Source organism: Hylobates moloch, unplaced genomic scaffold (genome assembly GCF_009828535.3).
Source record: "Hylobates moloch isolate HMO894 unplaced genomic scaffold, HMol_V3 SCAFFOLD_2, whole genome shotgun sequence".
Classification (NCBI taxonomy): Eukaryota; Metazoa; Chordata; class Mammalia; order Primates; family Hylobatidae; genus Hylobates; species Hylobates moloch.
In genome coordinates, this window is record NW_026652277.1 from 143559475 (window position 1) to 143587208 (window position 27734).

Consider the following 27734-nt stretch of genomic DNA (forward strand, 5'->3'; position numbering starts at 1 on the left):
ATGTTTAATCAATATTTTCATGTAATTCCAATCTGGGAAGTAAAGCATCTGTTATTAAGGAAAAATAATTGACTGCATCCCAGGACAATATGTTTTAGCTGATAAACGAGCTGCACCATTGCTATAAAGTAAAGCGATATTGTTATAAAATGAAACATTTACTAAAGAAATATAAGTATTATACATAAGAGCTTTTTAAGTAAGATTTACTTTTCTATACATTTTTAAATTGTAAGATGGAGCAACTGCCATATACCCACAATAATAGTGGAAGCTTCCTCTTGCATCTCCTTTGGGAGTAGAGGGCTGTCTATGATTAGAAGCATCAGATCCTAGGCCATGAAACCCAGAATCAGGGTTCAAGGTCGGTGACTTTATATGGAGCAGTTAAGTGAGTAGCTACTAAGTCTACGAGCCTTTCAAAATTAATGTTGTTTTCTATACTATTTGATAAAAGGAAAAGGTTTGCACATTTAAGGAATTTTAGACATTGGTACTAAAATATTACCTCTCCTTTATCCTTTCCTTCATGAAAGTCAGAAACATTATTGTTTCATATTTAGAAATCTTATGGGTAACATCTTCATGTTCCTGTATAACTTCCAAATCCATCATGTGCTTCCAGTAGGATATGCAACTCTCATGGTTCATTCTTTCACAATTTCCTTTAGTTGACTTATGTTTTATTTTGAAATCAATTTCTTGATTTTATTTTTTTATTCTGAAATCATTTGAACATAAATTTAAGTTGTGGTGTATTTATGTGTTGGTTTTTGGTTGAGTTTCTGTCTTCTTTTTGCCTTTCCTCCGTTTTGTTTTTGGTTTTATTTTTAACATTCCATGTGCACCCACCATTTCTCCCCCAACAGTGACCTACCTCAGGATCTTTGTCCTCTGTACAGGCCTGGAGAATGGGAAGACCTGGCTTCAGAAAAGGATATCAACCCATTCAGTAAGTTCAAATCTATCAACAAGGAAAAACGACAGCAGAATGGAGAGAAAATTATGACTTCGGATTCCAGACCAACGGTACCTTCGGAGAAGTCCACAGAACATACACCTACAAAGCCCTCAGGCAGCTCTGTGTCAGAGAAATTAAAGAAACTGGACTCCTCTAGGGAGACATCCCATGGCTCTCCCACAGTGACTAAGCTCAGCAAGGAACCTTCCGACACTTCTGCTGCATTTGAATCTACAGCCAAAGAAAACTTTCTAGGGGAAGATGACGATTTTGTTGACTTGGAAGAACTTTCTTCTCAAACTGATGGTGGAATGGACAAAAAAGACACCTCGAAGGAGTGCCTTTCTCTTGACCCAGAGGAACGAAAGAAAGCTGAGTCACAAATAAACAATCCTGCCGTGGAAATGCAGGTGCAGTCAGCCCTGGCCTTTTTGGGAACAGAGAATGATGTTGAACTGAAGGGAGCACTAGATTTAGAAACCTGTGAGAAGCAAGATACAATGCCAGAAGTGGACAAGCGGTCTGGTTCGCCAGAAAGCCGAGTAGAAAACACACTGAACATACATGAAGATTTAGATAAAGTTAAACTCATTGAATATTACCTAAATAAGAACAAAGAAGGGCCACAGGTATCTGAAAATTTGCAGAAAACAGAATTAAGTGATGGAAAAAGTATTGAACCAGGGGGAATAGACATTACTCTTAGTAGTTCTCTTTCCCAGGCAGGTGATCCCGTAACTGAGGGCAATAAAGAGCCAGATAAGACCTGGGTGAAAAAGGGAGAGCCCCTCCCGGTAAAACTGAACTCTTCTACAGAAGCAAATGTGATTAAAGAGGCTCTAGACTCCTCTTTGGAATCTACTCTGGACAACAGCTGTCAAGGTACACAAATGGATAATAAATCTGAAGTTCAGTTGTGGCTGTTAAAGAGAATTCAGGTACCCATTGAAGGTAAGCTGTTTTTCTTTAATGCCTTTACATTCTGTTGTATAATTGCCTTTCTACAATTTGCACATGTAATACCCAAATTAGTACAATTATTTGAAAACAGTATTTTCTCAATAGAGTGTATCTTTGCTGATAGCATTAACAATTGGGGAGAAAATTTACAAGATATGGTATCTATTTTGGAATCTATGACATAGATCTCTAGATACCTACTTCAAAAGTAGTTTACTTTTAATCTTTCAAGTTACTTTCCTTTTTTTACCTTTATTTTCTAAATCTAGAGGAGTTTAAACTGTTTTTGAAGAAATCTCAATTCTAAACTGAATTGCATTATGTTATATTGTGTTCTCAGTAGCATTCATTAATATGTATTCCTGTGAATTGTCCCAATTATCTATTACTTGCTATTCTGTTGGGTTTTATACTTATTTTCAGTATGTAGCAGGTCATGGGATGTAGTTCAACCTGAAACAACCAAAGCTTTTTCCTTGTGTGCTAAAGAAGGCTTGAAAAATTCATTAGTCCTGATACGATGTTGTAGGATGTTTCTGCAATGTTTTGACTAAGAGAGGATTGTGCACTATTTTTTTTAAGTTGAAAAATTCTGCTATTACCAATATTGTCAGTATTGAGGAAGAGTTTTTTCGTGTGTGATTCAGATATACTTCCTTCAAAAGAAGAAAAAAGCAAGACCCCACCCATGTTCCTGTGCATCAAAGTGGGAAAACCAATGAGAAAATCCTTTGCCACTCACACTGCAGCCATGGTCCAGCAGTACGGCAAACGGAGAAAGCAGCCAGAGTACTGGTTTGCTGTTCCTCGGGAGAGGTGAGTATGGGCTACAATGGAAAGTGTGTGGGTCTGTTAGGTTTAGATCGTGTTTTGATATTCTTTATCTTAAAACACAATTTTATTCTTGAATAAGAGCTTTATCTGAATTGTAGATTTTAGAATTCTAGAAGGATATTATTTAAAGTGACTTTCTGCTAAATGGTGGTTTTAATATAACAAATATGGAGTCATCATAGGTACTACATCCTGAACTGCTTTCATAACTTTCTACCTAGTTGATTTTTAAATGAAAGAAGAATTTGATGTTCTCAAGTACCAGTAATTAGAAGTGTTCTTTCATTGAGGATAGAGGAATACTATGGAGCAGATCCAAACACCTCTGAAGTGCAAGAAAGAGGCAGGATTATAATTTTTAAAGTGCTTACAATTCTAGGGAATGAAAGATTTATTGCTCTTACGGAGGGAGCATCTGTAGCTCAGCAGCATAAGAAATGTGATCCCCAGGATAGTCTCAAGGGGCTGTATACTCCTACAAAAATTATATTTTTAATTCACCAAAGAAGATACCTTCTTGGTTATGTGGCCATCTAGGATAGGAGGGATAGTGGCATAGAAATTCTTCAACAGTATATCACTGAGGATGTTTTTGTAATAAAAATAATTAGGGAATATTCTTTTTAGAAAACAATTGCTTTTATTTCATATATGTGGTAGAATAAAAATGTCTTATAAAGTCCTTGCAATTAGTTTTCAACATTGTTAAAACCCTGCATCTTGCCCCTTAAAAACATCATCATCTAGCCAGATCTTCTGGCTAACACAACTGCCAAGAGCAAAAACACTCAGCAAGCGTCCATAGCATGATCTCTCAGTAAACAAAACTAAAGTCTAAGCCAGCGTGCACCTTCTGGCTGGTTACTACCTAGAATGATCATTCTCATCAGGAGAGTTGTCTCATTTTAATAAATTATAGTTTAATGTGAAAAATAATAGGCTTTTTATTAATGAATTTGCTAATAGCTTTTACCTGTCTTAGACACAAACCCACATTAACATAGGCATTAAACAAAACTTGTTTTGCATTTATGTAATATACTCCGTCACCTGTGCCTGCAGCCCCCGCAGTATCTCCTGGAAATTTAGAGATATCGAGGAGAATGAGGAGAAAATGTGTCTCTTTTGTTATCATTTTAAAATGTTTCAATAGCAGCAGTGCAGATTTCTGAAGCTCTGTTAAAATTGGGGTCCTAGAATTAGAATTTTACAGCTGAATAATACCTAGGAGATTTAGGCCCATTCTTGATTTTCTAGGTGAGGAAAACAAAGCGCTGCAACTTTCAGTTACATTGTGGGTTGTGTAAACTTGATATCTGTCAGAAAAACTACCTATTTTTTATATATATATATATATATATATCACTTTTTCTCTGGGAAAATGTATTCTTTATAATATAAGACAATTGTGTTTTTTTCAATTGTGTTATCTTTGCTGCAACTGTCTGCACCAAGGACTCTTGTAGGATAATTGAAGCAATCCCACACATGTAATTATTTTACTGTCATTTTTAACCCAGAAGAAATCTTTAATGCTAAAATAGTACTTCTCTTTGACTTCTTATACCACTTCAAGTGGTTTTTGTGAGCTTTTAAAAACAGGTCGACTTTGGGAGGCCGAGGCGGGTGGATCACCTGAGGTCAGGAGTTTGAGACCAGCCTGGCCAACATGGTGAAACCCCATCTGTACTAAAAACACAAAAATAATTAGCCAGGCGTGGTGGTGGGTGCCTGTAATCCTAGCTACTCGGGAGGCTGTGGCACAAGAATTGCTTGAACCTGGGAGGCAGAGATTGCGGTGAGCTGAGACCATGCCACTGCACTCGCCAGCCACGCCACGCCACGCCACGCCAGCCTGGGCGACAGAGTGAGACTTTGTCTCAAAAAACAAACGAACAAACAAAAAAAGCAGGTCACCTGTGGGATTCTATTCTATTGTATTTTATAGTGTCCATTACTTGTTTACCTTCGGGTAGCAAATAACCTGGAATACTTAGTTTTCTTTCTTGAACTAATTATGAATCAACCAAAGATTTTCTTGGAAGTGTTATATTACACTGCGTTAATGACAATAGTTTTTTTGTGTAGATGTTAGGAATTTTTTTGTGGTAATTACTGCTTCATGTATTTCCATGTCTACCTCCCCTAAAGGGACCCACATTTTAGTTTAAGTAGGGGGAAGATGAAGCAGTCCCATGGTTAATTCTCATCCAGACCTCCACAGTAAGAAATATTTATTTTTGTTTCTAATCCATGAAATTCTTCAGGACTTAAGGCTCAACAGAAGTCCTTAAGGGGGAGCTAAGAAGTGGCATGTACAACTTTTCTCACTTCAGTTATAATTTCTGGATTCCCTCGCTGCAGCAAACTGAATGTTTCTACTTGCCTTTCTGTTTAATGGATCCATGCATCCATTGGAGTTTCAGTTGCAGAGTGAAGCCACCCTAGGAGTGGCTCCCTTCCCCTTCGTGGGTTACAGTGTCCTTTTCATAGACCTTATAGATGTGACAACTTGTTCTATTTAGGCAGATCTCTTTGATTTATCCACTATATTGAAGCTCCTTGTCACAGGATAATTAAATTTTGATGGTGAACTTCACAAATGTGTGTTTCACTGTTTCTCTCTATTGTTCCTAATACTTTTTTAAAATGTTTACCTTTTCCATTATTGTCATTACTACTAAAAAGTGAACTCTACCAAATCGCTCCTTTTTTATTTACAATGTACCCTATGGGTTTCCCAACTCCATCACTGAATGAATAATCTACCAAGTAAGACCATGGAGAGGGCGGGGCTGTGGGGGGCCAGAGGGTGGTAGTAAGGACAGTAATGATGGAAACCTTGCATAGTCTCCATTAATCTCCTTTGTTTTGGGTGGGTGTTTTTTTCTGTGGCAATTCTTACTAAATTTTAGATACTAGAAATTAGAGATGTGAAGTAGTTAAAAACTGCCTAAATACGTAATAGTTTTATTTACCTTGGCAGAAGTTGTCAGATCTAAGACCTCCATGAATCCAGGAAAGCCAGCAGTTTCTTCTTGCACACCTGTACACTATGACTTGAAACATACTCAGGTTCACTGAGAATTAAATACTCACCAACCTTATGTCCTCCCTGTCTCCAGTGCAGCTTGCAAAATCAGGTACTTCTCTTGAGACAGCTGAAGATAATAGTGGTATACTGGGGGAGATCTGCAGTTTCTACAACTCTACTTATAAACCTGGGAGGTGCTGGCTCCTCCTGCTTTCACTCTTGGTGCTAGTTTAAACATAAGGACAATGTTCCACCATATTTTAATCATCTAGTACAAAATTTCTCAACCTTAACACTATTGACATTTTGGACTATGTAGTTTGTTGTTGGAGGGGGTGGGTGGGGGTGAATTCTATGTTTAGCAACCTCCATGGCTTCTTCCCACTATCTGCTAATAGCATCTCCCCAGTTGTGGTAAACAAAAGTATCTGCAGACATTGCCAAAATGTCCTCTGGAGGACAAAATCACTTCACATTGAGAACCACTGGTCGAGTACTAGACTCGGGCCTATGTACCTTTCTGAAAGTGGGGTTGTAAGCCACAATAACCAAATAATTTAGAGATTTCACTACTGTCTCCTCCCCTAGAAGAGGTGTGGAGTCTTGGGCTGAAATAATGAGCCCCAGAACCAGGCAGATGTGAATGGGAATCCCCAGAAGTATGGGCCTTTGAATGAGATACTTTATCTCCTTGTACCATAATTTCTTAATTTAAAAAATAGATCAATAAGGACAATGTGAAGTTTAAAGTTCAATGCAGAAGATACCTTACACATTCATCGTCACAGACAAGGAGAAGGCAGAAAAACTAAAGCAGTCCTTGACCCCTGGTTTGGCAGTGAAGGAGCTGAAATGAACCAGACACACTGATTTGGACTGTATTAACCCATTTCCCATTTGCACCAAGAATACTGTGCTGGCAGCAAGCTGTACTTTTTTTTTTTTTTTTCCCTAAATGGGAAATGGGTTAAAATATTTAAAAATTTAAAAATATAGATGATTGTAAGCATTAAGTAATTAGATCATACTTGAACAAATAATTATTTAGTGCATACTTCCTGGCAGGCACTTATTTACCTAGTTTTAGGTAAATAAGACTGGGACCCTATCCTGAGAACCTTATGAAAAGTGATTGAAGATACTTCTTAACACTTTGTAGAGATATAATATTCCATGAATTTGGATACTGTTTTATATTTTAAAAACCATAATTGTCTTTTTCCCCCCTTCCCTTTCTTAATGCTAACAGATTGTCCTTGATTAGAAAGAACCAATAATTCTTCTCTAAAGTAAAACTTTTCTCTTTTTTCCAATTATTTATAGCCTTTTAATCTCTGAAATGTTTTATAATAATTAATTCTATATTATCTAGCTTTTAAAATAAATAAGATGGAAATAGTGTTAAGTAGCAGGAATTATGTAGAGTTTGTCAAGCCATGCATAAATGTTTAATCCAAACTTTTTAAATTGGTTAGTGTGATTTGTATAATAAGTAAACTAATAAGAAAGCGAAGGGAGAGAAGGAGAAGGAAAGCTCATGGGGTTTAAATTTTTATTTTTGTTTAACTTGAAAAAAATTATGCTGAGATAATTTTAGTAACACTTGAACATTCAGATAAGCCAAAAGGAGATGGGGAAAGAATCTGTTTTGCAATTGGCTTTTTTTCCACTTAATATGCTGTGTACATTTTCCACATCATATGCTGCGTTAGGCCATTCTTGGCTTGCTATAAAGAAATACCTGCGACTGGTTAATTGATGAGAAACAAAGGTTTAACGGGCTCACAGTTCTGCAGGCTGTGCAGGAAGCGTAGTGCTGGCCATCTGCTTCTGTTGAGGCCTCAGGAAGCTTGCAACACCAAGGCAGAAGACAAAGACAGTGCAGGCCTCTCACATGGCAGGAGTGGAAATGAGAGAGAGTGGGGGGAGTTGCTACACACTTTTAAGTACTCAGATCTCGGGAGAACTCACTACAGCAAGGACAGCAACAAGCAGTGAGGGATCTGCCCCCACGACAAAAACACCTCCCACCAACCCTCACCTCCAACACTGGGGATTACATTTCGACATGAGATATGGCAGGGTCACAGATCTCAACCATATCATATGCTATGTTCATATATATATGTGTGTGTGTGTGTGTGTGTGTGTGTCTGTGTCTGTGTATATATAAAATACAGTTAGCACACCATTATGTTTTCTGATTGATTTAATCATGTACTTACTTTGATATTAGGTTCTTTTGAATTTTTGGCCATTATAAGCAATGTTACATTAAAAGTATCTGTAAAATCCTTCAGGGAGTCTTATGAAATCAAAGAATATGTTTAAGGCTTTAAATACATGTTGCACATGAAAATGTGTGCCCATATATACACCCACCAGCATAAGAGTATCCTTTTCCCCAGATGCTTGGAACACTGAGTGTTATGATTCTTTATATCTAATTCGGTAGATGAATAAAGAAACAAATGTAGCTATAAAATGTTTTATTTTAAAGGTGAGTGAGCACTTTTTATATAACATCTGTTTGATATAAGGTAAGGCCAATTGAGGCCGGAGAGTTTTGGTTCTGTGTGATTCCTTTAATAAATAGATTGTATGGCTGGGCGTGGTGGCTCATGCCTGTAATCGCAGCACTTTTGGGAGACTGAGGTGGACAGATTGCTTGAGCTCAGAAGTTCAAGACCAGCCTGGGCAACACGGTGAAATCACATCTCTACAAAAAAATACAAAAATTAGCTGGATGGTGGCACACACCTGTAGTCCCAGCTACTCAAGAGGCTGAAGTGGGAAGATCACTTGAGCCCAAGATGTTGAGCCTGCAGTGAGCTAAAATCACACCTCCACACTCCAACCTTGACAAAAGAGCAAGACCCTGTCTCCAAAAATAAAAATAAAAAAATTATTTATACCTTAATATAAAAATGTGTAATACATTTATTTGTTAAAAAGTATTCTAAAGTGCTGTTTCTCTAATTGGCTTCTATTTAGGATCAGCAAACTGATTTATACTCAATAGACAGTTATGTTTTGTGTTTGCACAAGTATTTAGGATAAACTCATGTATAAGTTAAATTGATTCTGGTTTAGAAAGCATGATAAGTTATTACATAATATCAAGCATAATTCAAAGTCTCACTATCTCATTATAATATTTGGGATTTTAGTGCTTTCACAATAAAAATGAGTAACGTATACATGCGCACACAGGTATCTGTCAGTTTAAAAGGTATAATCTGTGTTGCGTGTATATACATGATAGTCCAATTTGAGACTAACAGTAGTATTTCCTGTAGTATAGTTCATCACCCAGAGTTCTCCATGGTTGCCTGGACCAAAGAGTGGAACCAAGAGCTCAAGGCCTCTTTTTAAGAAATGGTACCTTTTCTTTAAGTCAACATTTCCCCCAAGATATTCAATGGAAAGCTAGTCCCATGAATGAGTAATGGGATAGAAAATAGGTGTTTCATAGTTAAATATGTTTCATACTTAGTTCTTAGCACTGTGTAGAGCAGAGCCTTAAGCTCATAGTTTTTATTCCCTAAATAGGCTTCTTTAAGAATTTCTTAGTTTTATTTTCTATTCTCTATTATTTTTCCTGGAATTGGTATAATAGCACACAATTAATTTTTAATTTATCTCTAATCATATTTTAATTTTATGAGATTACTTTCATATCAATATATATTTAAAGACATGTTAGTCCAATCTCTCTGTTGGCTTTAAATTCTTTACTATAGTAAATGCAAATTGGGATATATTTCCCTTTTCACTTTTTTTTTTTTTGATATGGCATTTTGCTCTTGTCACCCAGGCTGGAGTGCAATGGCATGATCTCGGCTCACTGCGGCCTCCATCTCCTGGGTTCAAGTGATTCTCCTGCCTCAGCCTCCCAAGTAGCTGGGATTACAGGCACCTGCCACCATGTCTGGTTAATTTTTGCATTTTAGTAGAGACAGGGTTGCACCATTTTAGCCAGGCTGGTCTCATACTCCTGACTTCAAGTGATCCACCTGCATCGGCCTCCCAAAGTGCTGGGATTACAGACATGAGCCACCATGCCCAGCCCCTTTTTGACATGTTGAGTAGTAGCATCCATACATACGAAGACCATGTAGTAACATTTTGGCCACAAAAGCTATATTTTATTGTTAGGAGTGACTAGTTGATGACAGATCATTGTCAGGATTTTTTAACTCTCTTTGTATCTTCTTTTTGTTTTTCTAAACTATTCACTCTTGGTTCTGGAATATTTAGAGCAAAGTCTGAAAGTCATGAGTACTGAGCTTTTCATGATGTGCCATCCATCTGAAATCTTACTCATTTTTAAAACTGTGGGTGCTAAGCTTCATTGGACCCTGATGTCATTCAGGGGCCTGAATTGCAACATTATAAAAGCATCAGATTATTCTGGTTGAGCACATATTTTTACAAAGATCATCCCATGTTATCTTCATCATCCCAAGGAGAATTTCTACTATTAAAAACTCAAAGACGGATATCAAAGAAATTAACCCACTACCTCAGCTATCAGTTTGCCCAGAGCTAAATCAGAGAGCATTAAGAGAGCAGATTGGGCAACAAATTGATGCCCTTCTTGACTTTGTGCTACTCTGATTGTGAATGTAATACTTGAAAATAACAATTTCCTGTTCTTTAGTTCCTCTTCTTAAAACCTATTTTGTATCATATGTCTATGATAATCTTCTAAAAAAAACTATTCTGATCTTGTTTCATTCCCACAAAAATATCTTAAGCCTTCAGGACTGATGTCTAAACCCCTTCTGTATTTTTAAAAACCCTTCATAAAAGTGCTAGGATTACAGGTATGAGCCATTGTGCCCAGCCTATAATACGTATTCCTAAACATTAGTTGGATGGGTGCATGAATAAATGAGCTTATAATCTAATAAATAAAAAATGTATTTGTTATTTCTTATAATTAAAATTATATAGACTAATATTTAGAAAATACAGAAAAGCAAAAAGAAGAAAATTGAAATCTCATAGTTTTGTTACAGAGAACTAACTACAGTTCATTTTATCTGTATAGCCTTTTAGCCTTTCTTTCAATGCATGGATTAATGTAATAATACTATATAGATCATACATATATAGTATATGTAAATTGCTCTTCCTTAAAAATATGCATTTTTCTGCCATTAAGTATTCTATTCACATGCATTTGGTGAGCATGCATTATTTAATAATGAGAAACAATCATAAAAAATAAAATTGATTCTCCTATTAAACTTGTTTTACAATGGAAAGATGTCCAAATCCTAAGGACCTTCATGAAGACAGCAAAATGCTCTTAACAGCACCTTTTCTTAGAAATAAGGGATGAATTAAAAGAATTACAAACTGACCTAGTTTTCTAGCATGAAATCTTTAACCATAGTTAATGTGGAATTTTCTGATCAAAAGTCACCTTGCTTCTACTGGGATCACAGCTAACCTGGAATCTTTAATGACTCCTGGTGCCAGGAAGACCATAATCTTGAACATTTTTTAGTATTGTACTTGCTGGAACAACTGAGGTCCTACTTAGCCATACCAGGTACATTTCAGAATACAAATCCTGTGATTTGTAAGTACCACTTACCAATATGTTATACTGCAATTTTATGATGATTCTTTAAGTTGAAAGTCACTAGTAAAGAAAAAACCCAAACAAGATCTCCAAAACAATCCCTAAAAGAATTGTCTTTTTGTCTTCCTATTTAATATGAATTTTGGAAAGCCCCTAAACAAATATGTAATTATTGATTATTTTGTGTTTTAAAGTGACACTGCTTGCTCTTCCTTCCTGGTTATTTTACCTTTTTTTCATCAACTGAAAATTCTAGAAATTCATTACCCTCCAAAAACACCCTCTTAGGCAACCACCCCCCCGGTAACTTCAGTAACCAGCTTTGGCAAATACCTTGAGTTAATCATTCACTCTGCAGTCAGACCTAAGCTCATGAAAAAAATAACCTTCTTTGTAAGTGAGCTCTTCACAGTGCTTTCTGATGGCGGAGCAAGCTGTGAGATGAGTAGCTTTGAGACGAGTAGCTGGGGGTCCATTTCCACTGCAGACTAATTAATCCCTGCCAATGGGTGCTGCACACAGTGTTTGGGAGTAAGTATGCAGAAACAGTAATAATTGCAAACCTAAATGCCTGCAGGGGCTGTGGAATGGGGGGGAAGGAAGCTTGAGGCCAGGGTTAATTATAGAGCTCCTTCTCTACCAGTAGCTGCTGTGGACCTCTAGCTAGGTGGGGAACAGGAACACGAGCCTGGGGTGCTGCTACATCTTCTCATCTTTTTCAAAAAGGAAGCTGAAATATCGATTAAATGTGTTAAATCTCCCCAATTGTTAAGTATTGTCCACTGTTTAATTTTAAAGATAGTGAGCAGAGCAAAGAAAATATATTTACTTCTGAATCCACGCTATGGGCTGCCAGCCTGAGGCTTCTGGCATTGATATTAATGTAAACTTTTAATTTTTTATTCCTTTTCAAGTAATCCTTTTTATAAACACAACTGTTGTTTTGAGCTTTCTCAAAAGAGCGTTCCTACTATTTTTGATGAACCAAAGAGTATTTTTCTTTCCAGCTTCATTGAGATAGAGTTGACAACTTAAAATTATATATTTTTGAGATATTCAACCTGATGATTTCATGTATGTGGATTTCATGTATGTGTACGTTGTGAAATATACATCAGAATGGAGCTAATTAGACATCCTCATTATCACACAGTTAGTTGCCATTTTCTTCTTTTTTGCTGTTTGTGGTAAGGACACTTATTAGCAAAAAAGGACCTGTCTACAATGCATTGTTAATTACAGTCACATTGTTGTACGTTAGATCCAAAGAAGACTAGTTAGTTGGTTTGTAAATGAATAAAGTTTTTTTTTGTTTTTTGTTTTTTTTGAGACTGTCTCGCTCTGTTTCCCAGGCTGAAGTGCGGTAGCATGATCTTGGCTCACTGCAACCTCCACCCACTTGGTTCAAGTGATTATCCTTCCTCAGCCTCCTAAATAGCTGGGACTACAGGGGTGTGCCACCATGCCCAGCTAATATTTGTGTTTTTAGTAGAGACAGGGTTTCACCATGTTGACCAGGCTGGTCTCAAACTCCTGACCTTAAGTGATCCACCCACCTCGGCCTCCCAAAGTGCTGGGATTACAGGCATGAGCCACCGTGCCCGGCCAAGTTTGGTTTTTTTTTTTTTTTTTTTTGATAGACACACTAAGACCCTTTAAAAATGGACATTATACCTGGGTATTACTAACCATTGATTTAATTTGGAGTTTTAGAATACTGAAACGAAGAGGCCTACTGCGCAAGGAAAATTACCTTTTTCACATGAGAATTTCCAGCCAGGCCATTAGGACTGGATTTTAAAAGGCAGTCGTTTTCTAGCAGCAACCTCTGTGGTGAACTGCTTTGCCCTACTGGGCTTCTGTAGCTGTTTTCAGAATGGAACCCCCAGAAGTTTTAGACAGACATGCATTTGAATAATTTATGATGGACAATACAAGTGACCAATGAAACTGCATGCACATGCATTTCAGTACTTTCTAGGGCACATTCTTTTTTCCTTCCTTTACATGTCCTCTTTCAGTATTTCCCATTCTCTGTGCCATAATATACTCCGAAGTATGTTTTTAATGTAATAGCTATTAAATTGTTCAATGGTTCCCGCTTATCAACTTTAAATCAAGTGAGTTTCGGAATTATATTTTGCTGTGTATACCTCCAGTTTCTTTTCCTACCAATCATGCAGCTTTTGATAGGGCAATAATGCTTTAACTGCTCTGGGTTATTTTGATCCCGTTTGTTGGTTTACAACAACGTAAATGGCAATGAGACGAGGGAGTTCCCTTGACCCCCTCGTGGGACTTGCAACAGGGATATCTCCTTTACTCAGCTGCTGCACTCAAACCCCTTGCAGGAAGGGGAGCACGCAGGTGAGTGGGTACAGGATCTGGGGTGGGTGCCTTTGGGCACCAGTGGGAATGAACCCTGTACCAGCCCATAGTCACGTCTAAGAATTGCCCACGGCAGTGCCTAAGGGTTGCCCACAACCACTGGAGCCCCAGAGGGCATAGGTTACAAACAGTGCTCTTTTAGCATTTGCCATCCGTGGATGACTAAGTGTTAAACCACCTTAATGGAGAGTCAGGGTGATAGCCCTTTTCACCCTGCCCTCTTGGTACCCGGGTTCTTGTCCAGCATCCAGGAAGAATCAGGTCCCATGGACTTGAAGGATGGTGAATGTGGAGATTTGATTGAGCAGTAGAAGTGGCTTTCAGTGGGATGGGGAGCTGGAAAGGAGATGGAGTGGGAAGATAATCTTCCCCTGGAGTTTGGCCAAACCTGGCTGAACTCCTCCGACCGTCCCCGACCAAACTTGTCTCTGACTGTATCCTCCGATGTCCAGCTGCCTCTTTTCCTCACAGCATTCAGGTGCTTCTTCTCATCTTTCCTCTGCTGAGCCACTCTGCTCCTCTGCCAGTGGAGCTTGGGGTTTTTCATGGGCGCAGGGTAGAGGGTGTGGCAGGCCAAAACGCAACATTTGGAGGGAAAAACGGGGATGTGAAGTTCTCATTTAGGGCCACAGGTCCAGGCTTGAGGGTGGAACCCTTACAGAGGCCCCACCCTATTTTACCTAGTATTTCTCTGCCTCCTCTCTATATCAGCAAGATTTTAGATCCTTATGTAGAAGAGACTTTCTAAAAGATCTGTCCAAAAGTAGAATTAACTTCCTTGCATATTTAATAATCCAAACACTGATAGTATGAGCTAAGCTTTCTGATCTTCATTTTAGAAGCTCAGAGAGGTTAAGGAACTTTCCCAAAACCTCCAGCTAGTAACGGGTGGAACCAACTTGGGAATTCAAGTCTTTGACTTAGAAATGTATGCTTTTTAAACTTTAACTCACAGCCATGTTTTTTTTTTAAAGTAGGGATGGAAGGGAAGCAACAATAAATTAAATCCTACCATAACTAGTAGTGAATCTTGTTCAATAAACTCGATTGTAATTTTACCTAAAGTCCATACACCTAAGGCGTGAATGGTAGGTAGAAATATGGTTTGTTTCAAGCATCAACTCTTCAATTTTTCATCAGGTTTTCAATCCTTAAGCCCTGGAACTTTGTCAGCGACAGGCTTTTATGAACTAGCAAAACCAGGACAGTGGAAGTGACCCTAAAAGAAATAGTAAAGCATATTGTTAAAGACCATGAACTGACCTTGTGTTCGTCCCAGGTCCACCCCTAAAATGCTATGTGACCTTGGGTGACTTAATCTATGTAAGCATCTGTTTCTTCATGCATTAAATAGAAATGATCATAATAGCGCCTACCTCATGGGATTATAATGAGAATAAATGAGCATGCCCATGTATTAAATGAAAATATGTTGCTGCTGCTGCTGCTATTACCTCTCCTTCAATCTGTTGTGCTTTGTTGCCTGAGTTAGGTGCTGCATTCCAAGAAACTATCATTTACCTTCTTTGAGTTTCTTCTTTAGAGATGACAACAACTCTACCTGCTAAACAAGGATTTGTAATTTGAGTATGGTGTATCCTTTGGGATAAATCCCTAAAGGAGCCTTATATTGAAGATAAAGACCTTTGAGGTGTATGAAGAAATCTGATTAAGGCCAAATTTGTAATTAAACAGAAAACCTAAACAAAGGTGGGGGCCAGGTTTTAGATGGGTTGATTTTGTGCCTGGCAGAGCATGTATGGCAGGTTTCTTCCCATGCCCTCTGCCACACCTGGGGTCTGGCCTTGACCATCTCCTGCCTGGATCACCATTGTAGCCATAGCAACAAAGCCTTTATTTCTAGTTGATCCTGTCTCTTCCTGGCCTTCCCTACTTGGCTCCATAGCAGTCCTTCTCAAGCACAGATCTGTCCGTGCCTCTTCCTGCTAAAGCTATGAATGCCTGGCCTCCCTGTGCCTGTGGTTGCCTATGGCAGCTTCAGCTATTCACATACATCCCCTCCCTCACAAATATCCCTAGATCTGCCTACCATCTATACTACTGTTTACTTAATGGTTGTCTTTACAGGATTTAAATAGTAATTTTTTTTACTTAGTCTTTTCCTAAGTAGCAATATCTGTAAAATCAGAAAAATAATATGCTAGTTGTACTAATTTTTACTACCTTTTTTTTTTTTGAGACAGAATCTTGCTCTGTCGCCCAGGCTGGAGTGCAGTGGCGTGATCTTGGCTCACTGCAACCTCCGCCTCCCAGGTTCAAGCAATTCTTCTTCCTCAGCCTCCCAAGTAGCTGGGATTACAGGTGTGTGCCATCATACCCGGCTAATTTTTTTGTATTTTTAGTAGATACGGGGGTTTCACCATATTGGACAGGCTGGTCTCGAACTCTTGACCTCATGATCCGCCCACCTTGGCCTCCCAAAGTTCTGGGATTACAGGCATGAGCCACTACCCTTTAAGTACATATGTAAGTATTAAAATATGTTCTTCTGCATACCCTCTGAAGTCACTGGGACTGCCCCACCACACTTCAGGAAACAGTGGCCACAGGCTAAGGTCCAAGTATTTTATCTTATGCTTGGGACTTTCTGTGACCTAGTGACCCACCTGCTCTGTCTTCTTTCTTCTCATCTCCTACCTTTCAATTAAGCAAATGGTAAGTCTTTTTCTTTTATTCCTTCTCTCAGGAATTCCTTCCCTGCCTCTTGAGTTCCTGTTCAACACCAACATCCCAGCTCCGACACCCCTCAGCTGTTGTGTTGGCACTGTGCTAACATTTTTTTGTTTACTCTCCACCACCTGAGCACCCTGAGGCAGGGCCTGGGTATCCTGCATCTCTGTCCTCTTTACAGAATCCTTTCTCAGAAATCACCAGTGACCTGATGGCGTTGTCCTCCTTTTGCTCTGCCATGTCCACTTTGACCTCACTGCAGCATCTCCCTGGTCTTCCAATGCCATGTCTTTGCATGGGTTCCCTCTGGTAGAATGCTGTTTCTCCTTCCTCCTGTAATGGACTCTTCTGCTTCCCTCAACACCCAGTTTAACCATGGCCCCTGGGAAGCCTTCCCCTACTCCAGCCTTAGACACTTCACTGGGCTTACCTTTGCCATGATTCTTAATTTAAAAAGAAAGGAATAGTGTGAGCACAGAGCCAGAATGGACCCTGGCTGCATTTTGGAGACTGGTACAAAACAAAGCTCCCAGGCAGCCCCAAAGAGGTCAAATTTTTCCCAAAACCTATGAGGAGACATTGGGAAAACATTACAGGCAGTTTGGTGAAATGCTCAGGTTTGCATTTTATGAGCTCGATTTTGCCTGTCTGCTGTTTCTTCTTGGCCTTTTGCTAGGACAGCTCTGCTTTCTCCTTAAATATTAGTGGTTTCTTGGGACCCAGTACTTGACCCAGTTCTCTGTTCATGGGTGTTACCACACAACCACTGCTTCAGCAGCAGGTAGCAGCGAGGGTGAGTAATTACTGGTAATTCTGTTCACTCATCCATCAGCCCTGCTTAGTGTCCTGAGGTAGTGGAAGCCCAGAGAAGCTCAGTGGTTCATCCAGACCACAGCGTGAGTCACAGAGAGCTTCCAAAAAGCCATTGACAGACCTGCCAAGGTTAAAACGGGTGATGACTGAGATCCTGCTGATGTTTACAGTGGATGATCTTTGAGAAGATCAGCTTCACTAGAGTGGTAAGGGAAGGAATAAGATTTCTTTTTTTTTTTTTTGAGACAGAGTTTCACTCTTGTCGCCCAGGCCAGAGTGCAGTGGTGCGATCTCAGCTCATTGCAACCTATGCCTCCCGGGTTCAAGCGATTCTCCTGCCTCAGCCTCCCAAGTAGCTAGGATTACAGACCCCTGCCACCATGCCCAGCTAATTTTTGTATTTTTAGAAGAGGTGGGGTTTCATCATGTTGGCCAGGCTGGTCTAGAACTCCTGACCTCAAATGATCTGCCCGCCTTGGCCTCCCAAAGTGCTGGGATTACAGGCGTGAGCCACCGCACCCGGTCAGGAATAAGCTTTTAAAACTCTACCATCTTCCAGAAAATACTGGAGCCAGGTTCAATTTAACAAAGGGCATATACAGAAAGGTGAACAAAATCAGAATAGAAGAGTTCAGGAATGAAATTGGGAAATCTGCCAGGCCAGATGTCAACAATACACTCTAAAGGGAAAGTGAGGTGTGGGAGGGACTTTGGGAATAAATAAAATCTGCACACTTTTTAAAAATTATTTATTTCTACTATTTTTATTTTTTGGAGACAGAGTCTCGCTCTGTCGCCCAGGCTGGAGTGCAGTGGCGTGATCTCGACTGACTACAACCTCCGCCTCCTGGATTCAGAAATTCTTGTGCCTCAGCCACCCGAGTAGCTGGGATTTTACAGGCGTGCACCACTACACCTGGCTAATTTTTGTATTTTTAGTAGAGATGGGATTTCACCATATTGGCCAGGGTGGTCTCAAACTCCTGGCCTCAAGCAGTCTTCCCACCTCGGCTTCCCAAAGTCCTGGGATTACAAGCATGGAATTTATGGATCCAGATGAAGAGGGAGATAGGGGAATGGAAAGGTTGCAAGGTGGGGTGGTGGAAATAATTGAGGAAATTCACCAGGGAGTGGGACCCTTAAAAGTACAGAGAGGAGGGCTAAAACAGGTCAAAGAGCAGTTACTCCTTTTGAAGAAAAAGAGTGCTAAGAGGAATGGCAGAGGGAACACATTTTAAGAACAGTACAGTAGAGAATCTTCCATTCCGAGAGGAGGCAGGTAGGAGAGTGGGGTGAGCTTGAAAAAATAGAGGCTAAATATGTACTGTGTAGAGTAGGAAAGAAAAAAAGCTACAGGTGAGTACGGAGCTGCACCAGGAGAAGGTTTTTCCTAGCCAAGATTAGCTGCCTTTGTAGTGGACCCATTAAGCCCAAATAAGCAAACCTAGCTACATTAATCATCCCAAGAGACGAGCTGGAAAGATAATTGTGTTTGTTTCTGTGGGAAGGTGTTTGGAAGGGCAGGTGCAGAAGGATCACTGCTGTATGCCTGCCTCTAGGGGGCACTGGCGAGGGTGAGCCTGAAAGAGAGATCCTAAAGTATATGAACCCAGGAGAGGCTGAAGACTGGGGAGAGAGGAGGAAGAGGAGTCAGGGCGGGAGTATAGCTGGTATAGCCAGGAGAAAGACGTGGGTGAGATGTAAGGCAGAGGGATCAGAAGGGGAATTTCAGAACTTGAGGTCTGTTTCCAGAGGGCAGCATTGAGTTCTGGGAAATAACCCACTAGGAAAACCCAGTGAATGAAAAGAACATTCCAATAATTAGGTTAAATAAACAAGGCAACTCTAACCTAGAAGGAAAAAATATGAAGTCATATCCTCTCCCCCAAGTAAATTGTAAAAATAACCTAAACAAAAGATAGAGAATTGAGCGGAAGGAGAGCTGGGAAGAGGGACATTGACTCCTTCCACCTGGTCTCCAGAGGACTTAGAACTTAAGTAAGCAAATTGATTCTACATGAATCTTAATATCTTCTTGTGGGACAGGGCATGTCCCTTCTTCATTCCTCCTCCTCTTGCCTCAGAGGCATAGCATGAGGGCCCTGTCTACGTGAGAGAATGAGGGGATATTATGCGGGATATATTGAGGGAAATAGGAGTCTGCCAGTGCCCTGGACATCTCAGAGGAAAGAAGAACAAGCATTTTCGGCAGAGTGCCCCATTGCAGATGTACCTTTGAGGTTTCCCATCTCACCTTCCCTGAGGCTGCCCAAGGTTTGGGTGACTCTGTTGACTGCAGAGATAGAGCGTACCACTTGAGCGATGGGGGAGGCATTCAGGGTGGCTTCCCCTTCACACTCCCCAAACACAGAGCACAGCACTGACGGGCTGGCCCCGGTGGTGCTTTGAGTCCCTCATCAGCGGAAGGTGCAGGAGCAGGAATAACAGGGACTGGGCTGCATGTGCCCTAAGGGCCACTCGGGACATCTCACTAATACTCCTTTAGATTTATTAACGAAACCTAAAGCCAACGAAGTAATTGACCCATACTATGACATGAGATCTCTGACTATGGACAGATACTAAAATGTTCCTACCTCCTTGGACTTAGCATTTATTTTAAAAAAGCGGGGATTGGGGAACAGCTTAGAATTACTGGAATGTTTCCGGGAATGGGGTGTTTGGGCACATTATTGAGTCTTCCCAACTCTCAATTTCCTTAACTTTAAATTTGGCACAGTAATAAATACCTCATAGAGTTACTGTACAATGTAAGGTCCTTAAGGCAGGAAATCACAGCTTTTCTTTTTAGGTAGATGGTATATTTTACCAGCATTGGTTAAAACATAAGGTTGCTTTTCTGCTTAATGTTAAGTGTTTATGACTCTAAGCCTCTATTGTGTGATATATTGAAAGTGCTTTTTCCTCTTCTCTAGAAACCTTCCTCCAGTGGTAAGTCCCAAGAAGCCCCGTGCTTACTTAGTTTAAAGGGCTGGCTATGGCTGCTGCAAAATCGTCCACTCTGGGAACAAGCAAACCCAGAGCCTAGATTTACTACTCACAGAAAACCCAGCAGTTCCAAAAGAGTAGGCTTGGGATATGCCCCCTTACCTGGTCACCCCAGATTCCTGTCCTAGGCTGAGATATTTCTTCTAGAGAAAATGGCACCAGCAGGTAAGAGTGCTTTATGCCAAAATTGACACCCCAGTACACTCCATCGCATGTCTTCTTGTTAAACCTAAGAAACTCACACATATGCACATGCAGCCATTTCCTTCCATAACATGCCCACAGTGGCAGGGGGCTTGATCTAAGTTTCAGAATCAGTAGCACACCATGCCTCAATTTGTCTGCTCCTAAAATGGTTATGGCAAGACCCGACCACTTCTCCAACCCCTTTGGAGAGTTTCCCTTCAGGAACAACGGAATGGAGAAAGGGCTGTTGTCTTTTTCTGTGGACTTATCTACGCTAGGACCACCGTAATTCATCAGAGAAGCTCTAATAATATTGAGATCTTCAAAAGAGATGGTATTAGGCATTTGATTCCTCCTCAGGAAATCCTACAGACTTTATATAAATCTTCCTTCTCTCTGACCTACTACCCTGTCCACCTTCCCGATGGGTTGTAGGAATGATGAGTGATCTTCATCAAACAGGGTATACTCAGTCATACCTCTCTCCAGAATACTAAGTCCTACTTACATCTGCATAATTAAACAGGACAATACAATCATGTCCCTGAACAACTTGATGTTTTTCTCACCAGAAAGGGAAATGACTGGCAATTGCTAAGATAGTTTCTCTCCCTAAAATCTTAATTGACTTTCACTTTTCACACTTTACATTTTCTTTCAATGTCTAAGAAGAAATGAAAGCTTAACTCCAAATCTGTGCTTGATTCTTCATTCCCTTGCAGTCTTGCACAAGAATATTTGATTGCATGAACTCAGCATTCTTAGAACGTTTCCTTTTTCACTCGGTGTCTATGATTGTCCAAAGACTTTCCCAAAGGAGGGTAAAATGTTAGAGGAAAAGTGAGTAGTGCCTAATGGAAAGTGGGTCCAAAAAGGGATAAAAAAATATGTCTTGTGTTGTAACTAGAAAATTAACTGGGAAATGGTTCAGAAACCATTGTGGAATGAGAGGAGGACTTTTTAGTGTGATAGAAAGAACGCTGATTGCCACCTCAGGAGATCTAGTCCTGGCTGTGATCCTGATGTTTTCATTCAGAGCCCTCATTCTCTGATACCTAAGGAAAGTTAGTTGAATTAAATGCCATCCATTGTCCAGCTCTAACATTCCAGAAGGTAGGCTTCATGAAGGCAGGGTCATTGGCACACAGTGGGTGCAAAGGAAGTGTTGTCAAAGGAAGCAATGCCCTCTAGACAAAGACCAGCAGGAACACACCTGTAATTGAGTAAGTCAGGTTAACTTGTTGCAGTGAGGGAGAACACACCATATAGGGAACCATGGGTTACCTCAGTAAGAGGATGTTAGAAAGGAGTGGCTCATGCCTGTAATCCCAGCACTTTGGGAGGCTGAGGTGGGCGGATCACGAGGTCAGGAGATCGAGACCATCCTGGCTAACATGGTGAAACCCCGTCTCTACTAAAAATACAAAAATTAGCCGGGAGTGGTGACGCATGCCTGTAATCTCAACTACTCAGGAGGCTGAGTCAGGAGAATCACTTGAACCCGGGAAGCAGAGGTTGCAGTGAGCCGAGATCGCACCACTCCAGTCTAGCCTGGGTGACAGAGTGAGACCCTGTCTCAGAAAAAAAAAAGAAAGGACTTATGGGATTTCGGTTTGTGTTAGGTGATTTGGGGGAGGATTCAAGGAAGCAGGGCTTTGCTCTAAATGGGATGCTGTCAGGAAGTAGGGGTAATTTTAAGATTGGGTATTTTATTAAATCCTATCTAGAAGGGAGGAAGACTGGAGAGACTAATGCTGTAATTGGGAAGGAAGCACAGTCATTCTCATTACCCAAATTAGGGAGACGTTTGGTCATTTTTGTGGCTGGATAATGTTTGTGTTGTTTTTGTTCAGCTCTGATTACAGAGTTGTCTTGTTTTTGTTGTGATTCATCATGGTCATAGAATGGCCTTATTTAGTGTTGATGTTCTGGAAAATTATGTTAAATAGGAAAACATCGGGCATAGCTGTGAATGCTAAGCCAGCTCTTAGTAACACTGAGGCCTGGCTGATAGTACCAGGCTAGTTCTCAGATATTAGGGACTGCATGCCTTTTTCTCTCAAGTCAGCTAGCCATCGACCTATTAGGAACCACTTATGCCCATACATTTTATCCAGTGTGGCTATGCACATAATATATATTTCCTTTTCCAAAAGTTACAGTGAAGCATAGTTCGTTCTCAACTCTACTTTAAAACATATTTAAGATGGACTAAATTTTTAAGTATTGAAAAAACTAAGATTTATAATTGTATCTTTGTCAAACCTCTCTGGAGTGATGATTTCATGTTTTCTAAGTTAACTTTTAATAGGGAAGTTCATTCTACACGGCAAAAATAGTTCAGTGGTTCAAGAGAGAGAGATATCTCGTAGGAGGGCAAAAATAATATAATCCCTATACAGAAGAATGTGAGGTTATGTGAAAATGACAAGTTGAGTTGTTGCTTTCACAATGCAATCCTACTTCTGAGAATGTCCTGTGGCTTTGCCTGTACATGTGTGAAATGAGTCACATGCAAACTTAATTCATCATAGCATTGTTCGTTATGGTACACTCATGAAAACAACCCAGAGAATGGCTTTGTAACTATAATAAATCCAGTTAGTAAAGTACTGTGTAGCTGTAAAATAAAGAATGAGGGAGCTGTCTATATACTGGTGTGGAAAGCTATCTAGGATATATTATTAAGTGAAAAAGCAAGATAAAGAATAATGTTGGGGTGATCAGACCCAACACCAGGTTGTGGGGGTGACAAAGTCAGCAGAGTCAAAGGATTGAGAAAGACAGTGAGAGATAAAAAGGTGGGACACCAGGGGACCATCATTATTGTACAGAGGCTGTGAAGGCCCCGAGTTCTGGGAGCTCACGGTATTTATTGGTAATCCAACAAAGAAACAGGTGGTGAGAATGTGGAGGTCAAAAGAGCACATTGCATTAAGCACATGATTTACAGCTGTGATTTTTAGCATTTATATGGAACATGTTCTGCTATTTGAGATAATGGGAATAGGAGCCCAGGAGGGCTAGAAGCAAGGAGCCAGCAAGTCTAGACACATTCCAAAGGACATTATGCAAGCCCTGCCTCAGTTTCCCTCCCAACACTCAGCTTTTTCGCAACGTGCCTCCCTTCTCTTTTTTGTAAAAGAGAAACTATCATTATTCCTGTCATTATTACTAGCATAAGAGGTGGCCTCTTTTAATTGAGCAAGGCACTTGCAGGCTGTGCAGCCCTTAATTGCCAGTCGGTGATCCAGCTTCATTTTTCTTAGCCCTTATTCAAACTGGAGTCGCTCTGGTTTGAATGCTTCCCACATACCCCCCCTTTCCCTTTTACAGGAGGACCCTTAATCCTAGGGGTTGCAGAAGGATGAAGGTCCATCTTCTGTAACTTCTTCATGCTGAATAGGGGCGATGATACTCCTGCCTAACTATTAGGATCTCTTTTATTCAGGGTAGAGAGGAGCTGAGTCAGAAAGCATTGGTCCATTAAGCATCGTGACTCTGGTCGGTCTTCGTTCCATCTTTGCAATCAGACTCAAGTGGCTCATGGCTTGTACTGGGGGAACCCGGTCCGTGGTTGGGATCCATGCTCCCGTTCCATGGTCGTACACATCTTGAGGGCATCCACACGGTTTGTTCATCTCCTGCAAAAACACAAGCATACCCTCTCCCCCACGTAAATCTACTGAAACAGAAGCAAAAACTTTTTGTGGTTGTAGCGGGGAAGCATGCCATTGCTGAAACATTCGTTAACTCAGTTTCTGCCTCTTTGGTTAGTTACCGCGAGGTAAAACTTTCTACTGGTAATGAGAAACAGGCCTTCTCTGATTAACAGAAGGCATAGAGAAAGCAAATCGAGGCTTTTCAGACCTTCAGTTCGCACTGTACAGGTGGGTCCACTAGATGCTGTGGCTCATGATAGATCTTCAGATGTTTGGTGGGCACCCACACAGGCACCTGATTGTCACCTGGAGAGACACAAGCTAATCCTCTTCCTCATAAAATTATCTTTAGGCAGGGATCGGAGGAAGTAGATTCAGAGGTAAGGAAAATTTGGGGGGCCTAATGGCTTCCTGATGTTTGATAGGTGTTCCCTCGGAAGTTAGGAATTCCCTTTCTCTCCATATTGCTGCGTGGGCTTGGAGGACTAGGTAAGCATACTTAGAGTCTGTATGTATATTTACTCTTTTTCCTTCTCCTAATTGGAGTCAAAGGATTGAGAAAAAGACAGTGAGAGATAAAAAGGTGGGACACCAGGGCGTCATCACTATTGTACGGAGGCAAAAGTGAAGGCCCCGAGCTCTGGGGGCCCACGGTATTTATTGGTAATCCAACAAAGAAACAGGTGGTGAGAATGTGGAGGTCAAAAGAGCACGTTGCAGTAAGCACATGATTTACAGCTGTGATGGTTTAGCATTTATATGGAACATGTTCTGCTACTGGAGATAATGGGAATAGGAGCCTAGGAGGGCTAGAAGCAAGGAGCCAGCAAGTCTAGACACATTCCAAAGTACTATGCAAGCCCTGCCTCAGTTTCCCTCCTGACACTCAGCTTTTTCCCAACAAATAATAATAAGACAAAAAATATGTATTCATATTTATATCTACATAAACACTACAAATATAAGAAGTGAATAAAGTGGTCACCTATGGGGCTTGGGGTAGATGGGGATGTAAGAAGGAAACTTCTTATATGCCTTTTAAAATATAATTTTGATGTTTGAATCATATAAATGTACTACCTATTCCAAATATTAAAATAATTTAAAGATAGATATATATACAATATAAAATGTATTTCTCCCACCCCATTCCATTCCCTGGAAGTAACCATTTTGATCTGTTTCTTTTGTAGCCTTTCAGAGTAGTTTATTGTATAACATTAGTCAAGGTTCTCCAGAGAAACAGAACCAAAATATATGTATTATACATAGAGATCTATTTTAAAGAATTGGCTCATGCGATTGTTAAGGGCTAGCAGGTCTGAAATTTTCAGGACAGACTGTCAGGCTGGAGACTGGAGAAAGAGTGGGTATTGCAGTATCAAGCCTGAAGAAAGTCTGAAGGTAGAATCCTTCTTCCTTGACAGACCTCTATCATTTTCTCTTAAGGCCTTCACCTGATTGGATGAGGCCCACCCACATTATGGAGCATAATCTGCTCTACTCAGAGTCTACTGATATAAATGTTAATCACATCTTAAAATACCTTAATAGCAACATCAAGGCTGCCGTTTGACCAAAAGCTGTGTACCATCGATGGCCATACCAAGTTGAAACATAACCATCATACCCATGTACAATCATAGTATCTATCAATATCTATATTTACTTTTGTAATAGAAATGGTAACATGTCATATACACTGATACACACCTTGTTTTAGGTAACAACAGTCCATGTTTTGAAGGAGAACTCTATAAAGAAATACACCTTTAAAGTATAAGAAAATTGGTAAGTCTGTACTGTGGGGGAAAAGACATGATTAATATAAAAAGGGAAACAACAGCTCGGAAACACATTTGATAGTTATTAATGTCCACCTTACATAAAGACTCCCACAAATTGAAAAAAAGAAAAATGTCGATACCACATATCACAGAAATCCAGTTCACAAAAGAAAAGCTACAGATAGGAAGAAAATATTGAAAAATGTTCAAGCCCTTAACACTGAAAGGAACGCAAATGGAGTCAGGTAAAACTTTATATAAACTAAAAGGATAAGCAAGTTTGTTATGAAACTTAAGACACAAACTGCAATGCTGACGTCACAGCAAACTAGTCAGTCTTTCAAGAGCCATTAGGCAAGATGAATCACAAGCTATAAAATCATGCCCCTCGGCCCAGTAATCCCTTTTCTGGGAACTAATCTTGAGGAAATAATTCGAACCGTAGTGAAAGTCATACACTGTATGGATATTTACTGTAACATCATTCATACAATTAAAGAAATACAAACAAACTAAATATCCTGACAGCATAGGAATACAGGCTGATTATGGTTTATTAACTTCATGAAATGTAGCTGTTAAACATGACTACAAGGACTAGCAATGTGGTAAAAGTATATTATATAATGTTAAATACAACAATTATGGCTTGGCTCTGATTGCAATGAAAAGAAACCTGTATAAACTATGTACACATGTGGACAAGAACAGATAGGAAGGTGGAAACCTTAAAAATGGTTTGATCTGTTAGGATATCAGAATTGTTGGTGGTATTTCTGTTTTTGTTTTAGTCCTATTAATATTATTACAATTTTATGTAATTATAAATTTTAAAAATCATAAGTTAACATTATCCCAAACAGTAGCCTCAAATTCAAATTATCATTTAGTGATTAGAAGATACTTTAAGAATCATTTGATCATATTCATCGCCCTTTGTCCTGTTGTGATGGTTATAGTATGAACCTTGGAGGATATTTCAGGAGCTGCAGTTTTCACAGCTCTCATTCTCTTCCCAGGAACTAGGCATATTTCTATTGATGAAGCCTGGACAGATACTTTGGAAACTTCATTCAGTAAATATGTATAAGACAGCAGAGAAGTTGGAAGCAAAGAACATTCCTGTGTCAATAAAATTAGATTTATTTCTAATATTAAAATAGCCAGTATTATTCCTGACACTTTCTAGTTGTCAAAGATGTTTTATTACAATTACAATGCAATAGTACTTTGATCTACATAAAGACCCGTTGTAGTATTGTTTATCTTTGTTCCTAGCTAAAGCTTCAGATCTACATTTTTTTCCTCAATGAATACAAGTATCCAATAAATGAAGACTCAATAAGGAAAAAATATTTGGTATAAATATTTCATTGTGTTTTTCAGTTTTACATTCCATCTCTTGATCTTTCCCTCAAATTGAAAGACAGTTTTAACAGTTTCGCAGTGCCTGTGGAATTTTACTTTATTTGTTGGCTCTTAATTTTGAGTGTGGAAGGCCACTTGTAGAGATAACCTTGATAGTGGGAAGTTTTCCAATTAGTAAAATGGATTTGCCAAGCAGGGAAAAGATGGTTTATGTACTGAAGTCCACACTAGCACCTGCCAAGAAAGTGGACTTGGTGTTAACATCTGTCACAAATGTGTTTTTCAGGGTGGATCATTTGTACACATTCTTTGTTCAGTGGTCTCCCGATGTCTATGGGAAAGATGCCAAAGAGCAAGGCTTTGTGGTGGTGGAGAAGGAAGAACTGAACATGATTGACAACTTCTTCAGTGAGCCAACAACCAAGAGCTGGGAGGTGAGCACTTG

At 39.8% G+C, this 27734-nt stretch overlaps 1 protein-coding gene across 3 annotated transcripts in view; it reads left to right on the plus strand.

Annotated features, from left to right (window-relative positions):
- The window catches only part of NCOA7 (nuclear receptor coactivator 7), a 146136-nt gene that overhangs the window by 102496 nt on the left and 15906 nt on the right, over positions 1-27734 (plus strand). For 2 of the 3 annotated variants that reach the window (XM_058435542.1, XM_058435541.1), the window contains exons 9-11: positions 870-1912; positions 2569-2737; positions 27576-27723. In XM_058435542.1, the coding sequence (XP_058291525.1) occupies positions 870-1912; positions 2569-2737; positions 27576-27723 (1360 nt within the window). The remainder of the gene's footprint in view (positions 1-869; positions 1913-2568; positions 2738-27575; positions 27724-27734) is intronic. The other variant, XM_032158408.2, reaches the window with a different exon arrangement.